This window comes from Schistocerca piceifrons, chromosome 5, assembly GCF_021461385.2.
Source record: "Schistocerca piceifrons isolate TAMUIC-IGC-003096 chromosome 5, iqSchPice1.1, whole genome shotgun sequence".
NCBI classification, from domain to species: Eukaryota; Metazoa; Arthropoda; class Insecta; order Orthoptera; family Acrididae; genus Schistocerca; species Schistocerca piceifrons.
In genome coordinates, this window is record NC_060142.1 from 284189234 (window position 1) to 284204819 (window position 15586).

Below are 15586 nucleotides of genomic sequence, written 5' to 3' on the forward strand. Positions count from 1 at the left end.
TCGATTATTCTAATTGTAAATTTGAGGATGGCCTAATTCACCCGAACCCTCTCGGAAGAGTCACATAAAACATCATCTAGACTTCTTTGTGTATAAACAATTTAAAAAATTTCGCTATATTTTCGTGCGACAAAATGCCGCCTTTCTGTAAATCTGCAGAGGTAACTTCTCTGACATCGTTGTCGTAATATCGTTGACAACAGCAACACACTAGAGCGGGCGTAACCACGCAACACGTCACTGCTCTTTCTAAATTCATAGTGTTCGGGCGTCGTCCCAAGGTGCGGCCATCATGTGGCGTCTGGCGAAGCATCTCTCACGCCGGCCCACAGTGCTGCTGCCCGGATGGACGCCTCAGCGGACGATGGCGAAGAAGGGCAAAGGCGAGGAGTTCGTGGTGACTCCGTGCGAAGTTGTTCGCTTCTGCGAGGAGGTGCTGGTTAGTGCAGGCGCCTGCCAGAGCAATGCGAAGGAGGCGGCGCACGTCATAGCCGCAGCAGACTACTTTGGCCGCAGCACGCACGGCATCTTACGGCTGGGCAAGTAACTAAATCAGCGTACGTGCCATAATTTTTAAATTACAGTACGACATTTCGTGTGTATATTGTCGTAGTATATAACGGGCAAGTATCACGGCAAGTTGAGCAATGCAGACGTGAAGATAGGCTTCCAAACCACTAACAATTTAAATTCTCCTCTTCGAGGCGAAAGTGGGGTAATGATTGCCTATCGAGCACGCGGGGTCCAACGACATATTGAACGTGCGACTCAGTGTCGGCCTCTACGACCTGATTCCTTTCCCCCATCTGCTCCTATTCCTTGAACATATCCACATAATCTACACCTCCCGCCACCTTGATCCCCCTCATCCCCTGGCTGCTCCTCTCCTCTCCAACCCCCGCCCTCTGCCATGCCTTCACCGTTGTGTTCCCCCCTATCCTCCACCTCTACACCCTTCATCTCCTTTCCCAACTCCCAACGTGGCTTCCGTCGACTCCCCCTCCCGGATGATGCCCTCTCTTCCTCCATTTATCCTTCCTATCAACTCTGATCTCTGATCCTCACCTCCCCCTTCCTTCCTCTGTCCTTTTCCTGGGCTCCCTCTCCCCCCCTTCCATCCTGTTTTTTTCCCACCTACCCTCTCGCTGCCTCCCTTCTCTCCCGCCCCCCCCAAGTCCTTTTGCATTTCCCTCCTCTACTGCCTTTCCCCATTCCCTCTCACGTCTGCCCTGCCCCCTCTCATGAGTCCTCTCCCTCCGTCGGTTCCCCCCCCCCCTCCTTCGTTTTTCCTCTCCTCCCCCCTTTTTCCCCTCATCTGTCCAGGTCCCCCCCTCCGCAATCTGCCCTTGGATGAGGTGTGTCATCTTCGTGCCGACTTTTTAGTGCAGTGTTTCCAGTGAGTGTTAAGTCTTGTGCGTGTTTTCAAAAGTGTTGCGAACGGAAATCATACTGTCACTGGGTGTGATTTTTATATCTCTTGTGAACAGAAACCAGACTGTCACCATGTTTTTTCATTGTCTGTCTACTGTTTTACCTGTCTGCTTCCTGTGTATTTTATTAGCATCGCCAACCATTGTATGTTTTAACTTACCACATTTTTCCGCCGTTTTACAATTTAAGTCACCGTTTTATCGCTTGCTTTTATTGTTTCTTCTCTTCTTCTTATGTTTTAAAAAGTCTGTAGGCTGAAGAGCAGCGTATTAAGCAGCCCACCCCATTCTGGGGGAATCGAAATTCAATAAAGGAAAAAAAGCAGTGTCGACCACACGACCGTTGTGGTGTGAATTATGGTAGTAATGGTACATGTGAAGTGCATTTCAGATTTATTTTTTATTTTCACGTCACGTTCTGTAGGATCAAATTGAGGAGCCAATCTCCAAGGTCATGGAATATGTCAGTACATGAAATTACAACATAAAAGTAATAACAGGTTAAAATAAAATGTTTATGAACCCGAAAAAAGACAATCCATAAGTTTTAGTAAACGCAATCAACAATACAACAAGAAGCAGATTAATTTTTAAAGGAAGTCCTCGACAGAATAGAAGGAGTGACCCATGAGGAAACTCTTCAGTTTCGATTTGAAAGCGCTTGGATTATTGCAAAGATTTTTCAATTCGAGCGGTAACTTATTGAAAATCGACGCAGCAGTATACTGCCCACCTTTCTGCACAAGAATTAAGCAAGCCCGACCCCAAATCCGGGTCTGATTTCTGCTGAGTATTAACTGAGTGAAAGCTGCTTATTCTTGGGGATAAGCTAATACTGTTAACAAGAAATGACAGTAAGGAATGTATATATTGAGAGGCCAGTGTCAAAATACCCAGATTTGTAAACATGGGTCGACAAGAGGTTCGTGAACCTATACCACTTATTGCCCGAACCGCCTGTTTCTGAGCAAAGAATATCCTTTTAGAAATGGAAGAGTTACCCCAAAATATAATACCACACGGCGTAAGCGAATGAAAATAAGAAAAAAGTAGACTAATTTTCGTGTTGAATGATCACTCACGTCAGATACCGTTCGGATAGTAAAAATGGCAGCATTAAGTCTTTGAATAAGATCCTGAACGTGAGCTTTCCACGACAGTTTACTATCTACCTGAACACCTAGAAATTTGAACTGTTCAGTTTCACAACTCATATGCTCATTCTGTGAAATTAAAACGTCAGGTTTTCTTGAACTGCGTGTTAGAAACTGCGAAAACTGAGTCTTACTGCGATTTAACGTTAGTTTATTTTCTAAAAGCCATGAACTTAGGTCATGAACTGCACTATTTGAAACCAGACCAATGTTGCACTACATCCTTTTCTACCAAGATAGTGTCATCAGCAAACAGAAATATTTTTAGAGTTACCTATAATACTACATCATTTATATAAATAAGGAACAGGAATGCCCCAACACTGATCCCTCGGGCACCCCCCACTTGACTGTACCCCACTAAGACCCCACATCACAGCCATTATCAACATTGTGAGTAATGACATTTTTCTGTTTGTTGCTAAAGTAAGAGATGAACCAATTGTGAGCTATTCCCCGTATTCCATAATGGTCCAACTTCTGGAGCAATATTTTGTGATCAACACGATAAACGCCTTAGTTAAATCAAAAAAATATGCCTAGCGTTCGAAACCTTTTGTTTAACCCATCCAATACCTCACAGAGAAAAGAGAATATACCATTTTCAGTTGTTAAACGACTTCTAAAGCCGAGCTGTACATTTGATAACAAATCGTGTAATATAAAATGATCAATTATCCTTACATACACTGCCTTTTCAATAACTTTAGCAAACACTGATGGCATAGAAATAGGTCCAAAATTGTCTACATTATCCTTTTCTCCTTTTTTGTAAAGCGGCTTTACTACTGAGTACTTTAATCGTTCAGGAAACTGACCAGTCCTAAAGGAAAAATTACAGATATCCATGAGAGTCCTTAATCTTCAATGATTTAATTATTGACTCAATATCCCCCTTGTCTGTATCACAGAGGAGTGTTTCAGACATAAATCTCGGAAAGTCAGTTGCCAAGAAAGTTATAAGATACCCTGTAGAAACCAAATTTTTATTTAATTCACCAGCAATGCTCAGAAAATGATTGTTAAATACTGTACATATACCTGATTTATCAGTAACAGAAATATTTTTACTACGAACTGACTATATATCGTCTACCTTGTGCTGCTGGCCAAACACTTCCTTCACAACTGACCATATTGTTTTAATTTTATCCTGTGAATTGGGTATTCTATTTGCATACCACACACTCTTAGCCTTCCTAATAACACCCTTACAATACTGTTTGCAATGGGCTACTGTAGCTTGATAATTCCCACTTTGTTCTACATGGTATCCTTATCCCACTATTCAGCCACCCAGGCTGCCTATTACTGCTAGTGCTTCTTGTAGAACTTTCTAATGGAAAGCAACTCTCAAAGAGCATGAGAAATGTGTTAAGGAAAGCATTATATTTATCATCAACGTTACCAGCACTATAAACATTCTACCAATCTTGCTCCTTGACAAGGTTTAAAAAATTCTCTATTGCTGTTGGATTAGCTTTCCTCCATTGTTTGTAATTATATGTGACATCTGTTTGAGTACAAAAGCCTTTTAATGTTAAAATTTGTGCATCATGATCTGAAAGGCCATTCACCCTTGTAATAACAGAATGCCCATCTAGTAGTGAAGAATGATTAAAAATATTGTCTATGGCTGTGCTCCTGTTCCTCTGCACCCTAGTGGGAAAAAGCACAGTCTGCACGAGATCATATGAATTTAGAAGATCTACCAACATCCTTTTTCTTGCACCATCATATACAAAATTTATACTGAAGTCACCACATATAACTAATTTCTGGTACTTCCTACAAAGTGAATCAAGAACCCTCTCTAGTTTGAGCAGAAATGCTCCGAGGTCAGAGTTAGGAGACCTATAAACAACAACAATTAGAAGTTTAGTTTCACTAAATTTAACTTCCCCTGCACAACATTCAAATATTTGTTCAGTGCAGTCCCGTGCTACGTCTATTGATTCAAATGGAATACTGCTTTTTACTTACATAGTCACTCCCCCACCTGGCAAGGAACTCCTTGAAAAACAGGCAGCTGGTAAAGGAAGCCTCTGAATTGTCAAATTATTTAAGTGGTGCTCCGATATACCAATAATTTCAGAGTCAACATCTATAAGCATTTAACTAACTTAATCTCTAATACCTCTTATATTTTGAAGAAATATTCTAATTCCTTCTCTACTTGGAGACATGTCCTCTGATGGTGAGCCCTTAGATAGAGGGACTTCCTTTAAGCAACTATACCTATCAGCTGACTTCAATCTAAAAAATTTGCAGCTCTAACACCAACTACTACAGTAATTTTTCCATGGGTGATCCCACCACCACCCACTACACTGTCATCTATAAGCTTTGCCAGCCTCCCCTTCCAATACCTATTGAGATTCAGGCCATGACTAGTGAAACTAGATCTAGTGATAGACCCAACTGGCACCACTGAAATGTGATCGATGCCCTCTGCCATCAGCGTCCTCTACAGCCCCACGTTGACGCGCCTAACAGCCGCATTAAGATGAGTCCGATCATGACGAAATGCACATTAGTGCCACCAGATTGAGTAGATATCTTAACCAGGTTACCACCTACATCGTATTACCCGTTCCTGCCAAGACTATTCCCTGCTCCACCAACTATCAGTACCTGATCCTCCTTTGTAAAATTCCTACATAACTCCCCTATGCTGTCAGTCACCTGAGCTAACCCTGCACTAGGCTTCGCAAGGCTGGTGATCTGGTATTCACTCCCCAACGCTTCCTGAAACTGGTGGCCCACACCTCTACCATGCGAACTACCAACCAGCAGAACCTTCTTCTTTCCGTTAGACTTTGCAACTGACCTAGGCCTCCTAACTGCTGAGGACTGCTGCATGTTCCCTACATCTACAGCTACAAGAGGCTCCTCTCCACTCAACTCTGACAGTTGGTCAAATCTATTTCATATACACAAAGTATAACTGTCTGAATACCTCCTTCTCCCAGCTGTCTTCTTCCCAACTGCCAGTTCCCATTCCCCGCCACCAAACACGCTCCTAACTAGTTCCTCCTTTGCGCGTTGTATCTGCACCTGTAGGGCACAGATCATACGTTCCTGCTTCTCTATCAACTTATTTCTACTACAGATTCAGTATTCCCAGGAGAGGAACCCGCGTCCGTCCATCCTGATTTAGGTTTTCCGTGATTTCCCTAAATCGCTCCAGGCAAATGCCGGGAGGGTTACTTTGAAAGGGCACTTTGAACAAATATCACACCGTAACCTACTACTCACAAACCTACGACAGAGCCTACACTTCTCACTCATGGTAAAATTGTACAGTTACTGAAAAAAAACTATACGTCTACGTTACCTAAGTTCAGTTACACCAGTAGAACTAATTGTAGAACTAATAATAGCGGTCTCGAAATTCCCTGTCTACTAGGAAAGCAACTACCTGTATTAATATTACTACACCACAGGTAATACCAATATCAACAAAAGGTAACAATATTATTAACTCAAACCAAAAATTCAAGTGGCCCCTGGAACACTCAACGATGTTGAAACACTGAATGAAAATTTTACTGAAACAGTTCAGTAGAAACAATAAGAAACGACCGCTGAAAACTTAAGCACGAAATTTACTAAACGACTTCGACGCACATAAAACTCTAAAAAACACAGTGATCGAACGTTTCCAAAAGTTTATTAAATCGTTATTTCGCCACAAACAGCACGATACATCGCTGAAAACTATTAAATTTAGTAACTGTATAACAGTGCACAAATAACTTTGTCAATACTTAGCTTTATAACCGCTACAGCTGCAACTGCACGCCGCAAAATGTGAAAACTTTACTCAATGTCAGTAGTAGTGAGTAATGACTGCAATTTCGAGTGCCGATGGTCTCACATAGCAAAATCTAATTCCTCAGTTACGTAGTGTGAAGAGTTGATTGATATTATGTCGGGACTTCGGATTGCTTCCAATTGAGAATAAGCAGGAAATGGGAAGAATGTCATGGAGTCATCTCTGTGAAACTTCGCAATAAAAGAGTGAATGCTGATTTTCTTTTGCAACTATATTGCACCCATTGTCACTAGAGAACATTTATAAGAAACAGCACATGGTCTGATAGCTCCAAGTTATCCACCGAGAAGAACGTAGTTTTAGTTTCTTGTTGGATAGGAGATTAAATGCTACAAGCGACAATTTATGAAACACAGTTGTCCAAGAACACCGTGAGCGACGACTACGGTTACTGCCGAGAACTCGCTTACGTTACGAGAGTCTTCCAATTAGTGGACAAAGTTAGGTTGTCGAAATATACGTATCGCATATAGCTACTAGGAAATACCAGAATGTAGGAACGAACTCTAACTCTTCCAGTATCTATAGCCTACGTAAAGATAAACGTGACAAATTTCTTAGTTCTGGCGTATACGAAGTTAGCTACAATGACTGTGAACAGTTATTACACTGGACAGACGGACGCTCTTTTTAAACACGATTTAGGGAGAACACCTACTTCCATAATAAGACAGGTTTCTGTGCGCATATCAGTAAAGAAAAGCGTTCTGTTCAAGGTATTAACGATAACATTTGCAAATATTAAATACGCGTTCAGCTGCGGGCAGGCGCCGCGAGACAGCTCAAAACATTTTTTTCTCGACTTAAACTGTCAACATAAAAATATCCAGTTCACAATGGAGTTTGACAGAAAACCCATAAATATTACCATTACCATTACCATCAATACACAAACACATTGTTTCAAAACTTATAGAACAACTATAACCTTCTTGCTCACGACGTCTACTTACAGTCAAAAATGCAGCTTTCCACTCAGTGATGCACCGTCTCATATCTGTTCCCATGCCCGAAGAAAAATTCAAAGGAGAGTTGGACTTACAAATAACATCCTCAATCAATAGGTGCAACTCTGTCCTGATTGACCACATATGGTAAAGGAAACAAAAATTGCAAATTATGCTCCTTCCCTATGCTCATTTGTTGCTTCTTCCAATGTCTGCACGAAATGGTGTGTAATCCTCTACTTAGGACAGGTATCACAGAGTGTAGCAAAAGCATTGAGATCCTGCAGCTATAGGTTCCCAGAGTGAAAATTTCACTCTGCAGCGGTGTGTGTGCTGATATGAAACTTCCTGGCAGATTAAAACTGTGTGCCGGACGATGACTCGAACTCGGGCCCTTTGGCTTTCTCAGGCAAGTGCTCTACCGACTGAGCTACCCAAGCTAGGTAGCTCAGTTGGTAGAGCACTTTCCCAATGAAAGAAAGAGTCCCACGTTTGAGTCTCAGTCCGGCACACAGTATCAATCTGCCAGGAAGCTTCATCTTTAGATTTCCTTACAGTATGAGGAATGCCACACCCCAGTTTATTACCAAAAACGAACATAAGACACAGTTATTAGCCTACAGTGACGTATGCAAAATTACTTGTTTTGATTGTGAGCAGTTTACATTGTTTAGTCAGGCAGAGACATAGCAACTTTGTCGGCTGACAATGAATGCAGATGCAGGTTGCAGAATTATTACTCCGCGTCTGAGCCAACGAGATGTAAGGACCCTGTGACACAGGTCAATGCACGTGACACTACAGGTCTTGCGACTTGCAGCGACTATCACTAGCGGAAGGTGAGATCCTACTTGAGGCCGTTTTAACATATGATAAAGTTCAGGACTTTATTGGGTATCTTTTCGTTTACATAATGATTTCCTGTCGAGCGTTCGCGATATATATCTGGCAATGCAACTAGTGTGACGTCAAAAGTTCGTTGCCGAGGCCCACGAGAAAGACAGGCCGTCGCGCGGTCGTCACAATACGTGACGCTGCAGGTCTTACGAGTTCTAGCAGTCGTTTTCGACGGGGAGCAAGTAATATTCCACGCGAGTTTAATCATTCTTGAGTGCGTGTTTTAACTGCATGCAAGTTGTCTATAGCACACGCCTAAATTAAGGTCTCCAGTGGGTACTTTTTCAATTAAATATTGTTGTACTGTGAGCTTTGGAAGTAGCCGAGATTTCAAGAGGTGTGGCAGACAAGCCGACGAGTGTGACGTCACAAGTTCGTTGCAGAGCCCATATATCTCGCTGGTTCCGTTCGTTGCAGTGCCCGTAATTCTTGTGGGCACAGCTCCACATATGCTGAGCATGTACTGAGTGAAAGCCACAGCTACTAGCCAGTCCCATGTCCTCTACTTAGCAAACAAAGATCAAAAACTCACCTTGTTGGAAGGCCTGAAAACCAACAACATCTGGTCCACAGACCTGATTTAATATTAAAGGATCAAACACAGTTCAGTACTTCACATAATCTATACTTAACTTGATCTTCACAGTTTTCCAATGCTACCCAAACCTTCATTTCCTTTCTATTCGTCAACTACACTTGTATTTATTTGTTTTATTGTGACTGCCTAAGTCCTCCATATCTTCTGTTATTACGATTGCCAATTCTATCTGTTACTGTGTTTCTGTATCACTTTCAGCATATAATGCTTCTGTGAAACATTCTTTATAGTATTCTTCTCAAGTATTGATTTTATTTTATCGGGATTGTTAATTTCATGTAAATGCTATGTATGCATTTGTTTTCGAGTTTAGCACTAATATCTTTCCTGGTTTACTCCCTTTTTATTTATTTATTCTTCATTTTTTTACGCTGAAGAGCCAAAGAAACTGATACACCTGCCTAACATCGTGTAGGGCCCCGCGAGCACACAGAAGTACCACAACACGACGTGGCATGGACTCGACTAATGTCCGAAGTAGTACTGGACGGAACTGGCACCATAAAGCCTGCAGGGCTGTCCATAAATCTGTAAGAGTACGAGGAGATGAAGATCTCGTCTGAACAGCACGTTGGAAGGCATCCCAGATATAATCAATGACGTTCATGTCTGGGGAGTTTGGTGGCCAGCGGAAGTGTTTAAACTCTGTAGAAATTCTGGACGTGTGGGGTGTAGCATTGTCCTGCTGGAATTGCCCAAGTCCGTCGGAATGCAAAAAGGACATGAATGGATACAGGTGGTCAGACAGGATGCTTGCGTGTGTGTCACCTGTCAGAGTCGTATCTACACGTTTCATGGGTCCCATCTCATTCCAATTGCACACGCCCACATCACTGCAGAGACTCCACCCGTTTGAACAGTCCCCTACTGACATGCAGGGTCCATGGATTCATGAGGTTGTCTCGATACCCGTACACGTCCATCCACTCGATACGATTTGGAACAAGGCTCGTCCGACCAGACAACACGTTTCCAGTCATCACCATTCCAATGTCGGTGTTGACGGGCACAGGAGAGACGTAAAGCTTTGTGTCATGCAGTCATCAAGAGTTCACGACTGGCCCTTCGGTTCCGAAAGCCCATATCGATGATGTTTCGTTGAATGGTTCGAACGCTGGCCCAGCATTGAAATCTGCAGCAGTTTACTTAAATCTTGGTAACTTGCCATTGTAGCAGCAGTAGCCGATCTAACAACTGCGCCAGCCACTTGATGCCTTATTTAAGGCGTTGCCGACCGCAGCGCCGTATTCTGCCTGTTTACGTATCTCTGTATTTGAATGCACATGCCTATACTAGTTTCTCTGGCGCTTCAGCGTATTTACGAGAATATTATTATATTTTCTTTTTCGGCAGAAAATTCTAAAACAGTTTTGTGGCTATCATCGCAAAGAGATTAATTTGCATCGCCATAGATGTTAAGACTTTCAGGATGTATAGCAAGTGCCAGAAAGTTTGGTTAAACACTTTTGTTCTTTCCCCTGAGTAATACTGGTAAAATTTATGTTGCGATAAGTTTTGATTCAAGAGTTTTAGTCTTCCTCCAAGCACAGTTGAACGGAATTTGGAGGCATACCAACAGAGCTATGACCATTGCACAACAGAGGATATGTGCTTTATAGCAGTGAAGGTGAACAAGTGCTCATAGCTGCTCAGGCATGCATTTTACGCCCTTGTTTATGGACATTTTTTTCTTATTTTCGTCCATAATACAGACTCTGAAGGGTGCCTACCACATAATCGTAATATCAGTGTCGGTACGTTTATTGCACTGTCAGAGGTATCACAACGATTTTAGTTTATAACTTCCGAATTGTTCGCTTCCGGACCAGGGTCCCTTACCCCAAACTGATACATTTATCTTTTTCCGTCATCCCTGAAAGGTTGTAACATTATCATTGAATCACCCTGTGTATACATACATTTACAGGCGCTGGCGCCATTTAATATAACAAATAATGTCAAACATCAATTAAAATTAATAAAGGAAATGAAACGTATTATTCCCTTTAAAGAATCAGGAACAGCAAAAGTATATGTAGCAAAATCTAATATCAAAACAAGAATGCAAACTAAAATGATTAAGTGGATTGATCACAAAATGACATCAAAAGAAGTCAGATTCATGTCTATTGCCGAGAAGCGAAGAGACTACGAGGATGACCGAGAACGAGATCTGTAGACGATCTGAAAAGGGACCTAAAATCTTTAAAGATTTCTAATTGAAGTTTGGTAAAATAGTGACAGATTATCAGCAATAGTCTGACATACTCTGTTTTGCTTAATATCATTATATTATTATTATTATTATTATTATTATTATTATTATTATTATTATTACTGATTTCATTGTCGTGGTGATTTTTTAGCTTTACCGCACTTCCCTAGGACTCAACAACTTGAGTAGTTTATCTGCTTTCTCTGCCTCGTGATGGCTGGGTGTTGTGTGCTGTCCTTAGGTTAGTTAGGTTTAAGTAGTTCTAAGTTCTAGGGGACTTATGACCACAGCAGTTGAGTCCCATAGTGCTCAGAGCCATTTTGAGTTTATCTGCTTGGTTCCATTCTTTTAATGCCTCAAAGAGTTTTAGCCCGCATTTTTTTCTTTATGTACGAATAAGTCTGCATAATCCTTCTTCTGTTTTATTTGGGTCCAATAAGTCTCGATTGCTTACCATTCAGTGACTTTAATTTCAACTATCTGTTTCCATTTGTTATTATTCTTGCTCAAAGAGTCAAATAATACTCAGCATCTGTTATAAAGATTTCTTATCTCCATGGTGGACTCACCTGAATCTGGATCACAGTACAGAGCAGTCTACCGAGTCTTGAGTGCTCTAAGGGAGGGGTGTGTTTGTGTTACAGGCTTTTATGTGGACGAGCTGTGCAGCGGCAGAGTGAATGGGCAAGCGCGCCCGTGCCTCATACAGGAGACGTCTGCCACAGCCAACGTGGATGGCTGCAACGCGATGGGCGCGGTCGTCGGCAACTTCTGCAACAACCTCGCCTTGAGGAAAGCAAGGGACTGCGGCGTCGGATACGTCTGCGCCAGGCGTAAGCCGCACAGTGAATTACTTCACACAAAGCTCACTGCTAGCCATTAAAATAGCAACACTAGGAAGAACAGTACTGAACGAAACTTTATTTATTGTGTGTAGAGTGTTGTACGAAGATATAGCGCGTGGCGGATCCAAACTCGAACACTAACTCGGGACTTCTCTTGATCATGGCAGCCATCCATTACACATGTAGAGACACACACATACAGAAAACAGAGCAAACGCACTGCACCTGTAGAATGTGTGGTTGCAGGCGACTGGATGTATTCGAGTGCACTGCTATACTATGCTGTCCGACCAGGAAAATAGTGCATCTGCGTTAGTTGTTGACAACTGTACTACATGTACAAGCAATTTTAGAATACGTGGCGAGAAGTGATGTCATGATCGCACAGGCAGAAGTGACATAAAATCGATAAAATTACAAAAAAATGACTGAAAATACGTATAAATTGGGGGGAAAATACGTCAAAATGTGGGAGAAATTGAGGGGATTGAGGGACTACTTGCATGTCATTTGCTTGATGCAGGAAAATTCTTGTTCATGGGAACGAATATGCGACACTAAGAGGAATACAGGAAGAAGTAGACGTGGAAGCACCAGGAAACAGGGAAACAAGTCATTTTTCGTCGAGAGCGATAAAACGGTTGGAACAGAATGTTTAACGTGGATACCACCGAATGTAGACTAATAAATTTTTGTGTGTCGGATCACAAGCCCCGGGGAACCCCAAAGATATCGGCAACCGCCTTATAAATTTTTATAAAGTATTCGTAGCTAAAGAGCGATGTATTAGCAGCTGGGGTAACTGCAATATACATCTACAGAATGGACCGCGTGTTTGACCCTGCACAGGACTGTTTAGCTGTTTTAAACCCTAACAATCAGTATTTACAATGTGCCTCTCTGTACTCTCCACTAATCACAACCATGCGGCGTCAGCTAACAAATACCTCAAACAGCTTCTGTACGGTTTTTTAACAACATTCTACTATATGTATATTGAGGTAATAGTCATACATGCAAGTTGACTGCCATCCTTGATGCTTTCCTGGAAAAGAGAGCCATATGCCTATTAACTGAAATAGATCTGCGTTAAAGGGTAGTAGAAATTATGTGAAAAGATTAGTTGAGAGGGATTGTAATGAGGTATGATTTAATGTTGGAGTGATGATACATTCTAGAGAGAAGGAGATGTTGGTGAAGGTCATTTATCACACATTTAACCATTCATTTTTTTTCCTTTGTTCTCTTGGGGTGTACCAGTTGTGTGGTATAACTTGCGGTCGACTCGTCGTATACAATTGCGTGTCCTGTGTGTGACTTCGAGCACTGTCTACCTGCGATCGTAACAGCAAACGTCTCCATACCACAGTCATCAGCGAACTTCCAACTCATGTGTGATGAAACATGTCCATCGATGGAAAACCTGGTTTTTGTACCCTCCTCTAGACAAACGAAGATGAATGCAGAGTACTCCATTTCTCTGTCGCATCTTGGAGATAATTCGAGTCTTCAGTTTCGTATAGCTACGAAGCCACTGTTACTACACTTTTCATTTTCGTCCTACCCAAAATGCATGCATGTGGATCATTGGGGATAGGGCAGGTCTTAGGATTTTTTTTTAGTAGGTTGATGTATAAGATACGCTAATATTCTCGCAGACAATCAAACAGTACAATGGGATTGTCAGCAATATGACCAAATACACATGGAAAACGGTGAAAAAATGAGAAAAATGACGTAAAATCGTTAAAATTCGAGGAAAACCTGACACAATTACGAAGAATCGATGTGAGATACATAAAAATATAGGGAGATTTTATGAAATATCTAAAATCTACATCTACATCTACATCTATACTCCGCGAGCCACCTTACGGTGTGTGGCGGAGGGTACTTATTGTATCACTATCTGATCCCCCCTTCCCTGTTCCATTCACGAATTGTGCGTGGGAAGAACGACTGCTTGTAAGTCTCCGTATTTGCTCTAATTTCTCGGATCTTTTCGTTGTGATCATTACGCGAGATATATGTGGGCGGTAGTAATATGTTGCCCATCTCTTCCCGGAATGTGCTCTCTCGTAATTTCGATAATAAACCTCTCCGTATTGCGTAACGCCTTTCTTGAAGTGTCCGCCACTGGAGCTTGTTCAGCATCTCCGTAACGCTCTCGCGCTGACTAAATGTCCCCATGACGAATCGCGCTGCTTTTCGCTGGATCATGTCTATCTCTTCTATTAATCCAACCTGGTAAGGGTCCCATACTGATGAGCAATACTCAAGAATCGGACGAACAAGCGTTTTGTAAGCTACTTCTTTCGTCGATGAGTCACATTTTCTTAGAATTCTTCCTATGAATCTCAACCTGGCGCCTGCTTTTCCCACTATTTGTTTTATGTGATCATTCCACTTCAGATCGCTCCGGATAGTAACTCCTAAGTATTTTACGGTCGTTACCGCTTCCAATGATTTACCACCTATGGCATAATCGTACTGGAATGGATTTCTGCCCCTATGTATGCGCATTATATTACATTTATCTACGTTTAGGGAAAGCTGCCAGCTGTCGCACCATGCATTAATCCTCTGCAGGTCTTCCTGGAGTACGTACGAGTCTTCTGATGTTGCTACTTTCTTGTAGACAACCGTGTCATCTGCAAATAGCCTCACGGGGCTACCGATGTTGTCAACTAAGTCATTTATGTATATTGTAAACAATAAAGGTCCTATCACGCTTCCTTGCGGTACTCCCGAAATTACCTCTACATCTGCAGATTTTGAACCGTTAAGAATGACATGTTGTGTTCTTTCTTCTAGGAAATCCTGAATCCAATCACAAACCTGGTCCGATATTCCGTAAGCTCGTATTTTTTTCACTAAACGTAAGTGTGGAACCGTATCAAATGCCTTCCTGAAGTCCAGGAATACGGCATCAATCTGCTCGCCAGTGTCTACGGCACTGTGAATTTCTTGGGCAAATAGGGCGAGCTGAGTTTCACATGATCTCTGTTTGCGGAATCCATGTTGGTTATGATGAAGGAGATTTGTATTATCTAAGAACGTCATAATACGAGAACACAAAACATGTTCCATTATTCTACAACAGATTGACGTAAGCGAAATAGGCCTATAATTATTCGCATCTGATTTATGACCCTTCTTGAAAATGGGAACGACCTGCGCTTTCTTCCAGTCGCTAGGTACTTTACGTTCTTCCAGCGATCTACGATAAATTGCTGATAGAAAGGGGGCAAGTTCTTTAGCATAATCACTGTAGAATCTTAAGGGTATCTCGTCTGGTCCGGATGCTTTTCCGCTACTAAGTGATAGCAGTTGTTTTTCAATTCCGATATCGTTTATTTCAATATTTTCCATTTTGGCGTCCGTGCGACGGCTGAAGTCAGGGACCGTGTTACGATTTTCCGCAGTGAAACAGTTTCGGAACACTGAATTCAGTATTTCTGCCTTTCTTCGGTCGTCCTCTGTTTCGGTGCCATCGTGGTCAACGAGTGACTGAATAGGGGATTTAGATCCGCTTACCGATTTTACATATGACCAAAACTTTTTAGGGTTCTTGTTTAGATTGTTTGCCAATGTTTTATGTTCGAATTCGTTGAATGCTTCTCTCATTGCTCTCTTTACGCTCTTTTTCGCTTCGCGAAAAC

The 15586-nt window shown here is 41.9% G+C and overlaps 1 protein-coding gene across 1 annotated transcript in view; it reads left to right on the forward strand.

The window, feature by feature from the left end:
* The first annotated feature begins 292 nt into the window (after nucleotides 1-292).
* Nucleotides 293-15586, forward strand: part of LOC124798945 (ureidoglycolate dehydrogenase (NAD(+))-like) — a 104874-nt gene continuing 89580 nt past the window's right edge. Inside the window, exons 1-2 of the mRNA XM_047262479.1 lie at nucleotides 293-539; nucleotides 11724-11912. Of these exons, the coding sequence (XP_047118435.1) occupies nucleotides 293-539; nucleotides 11724-11912 (436 nt within the window). The remainder of the gene's footprint in view (nucleotides 540-11723; nucleotides 11913-15586) is intronic.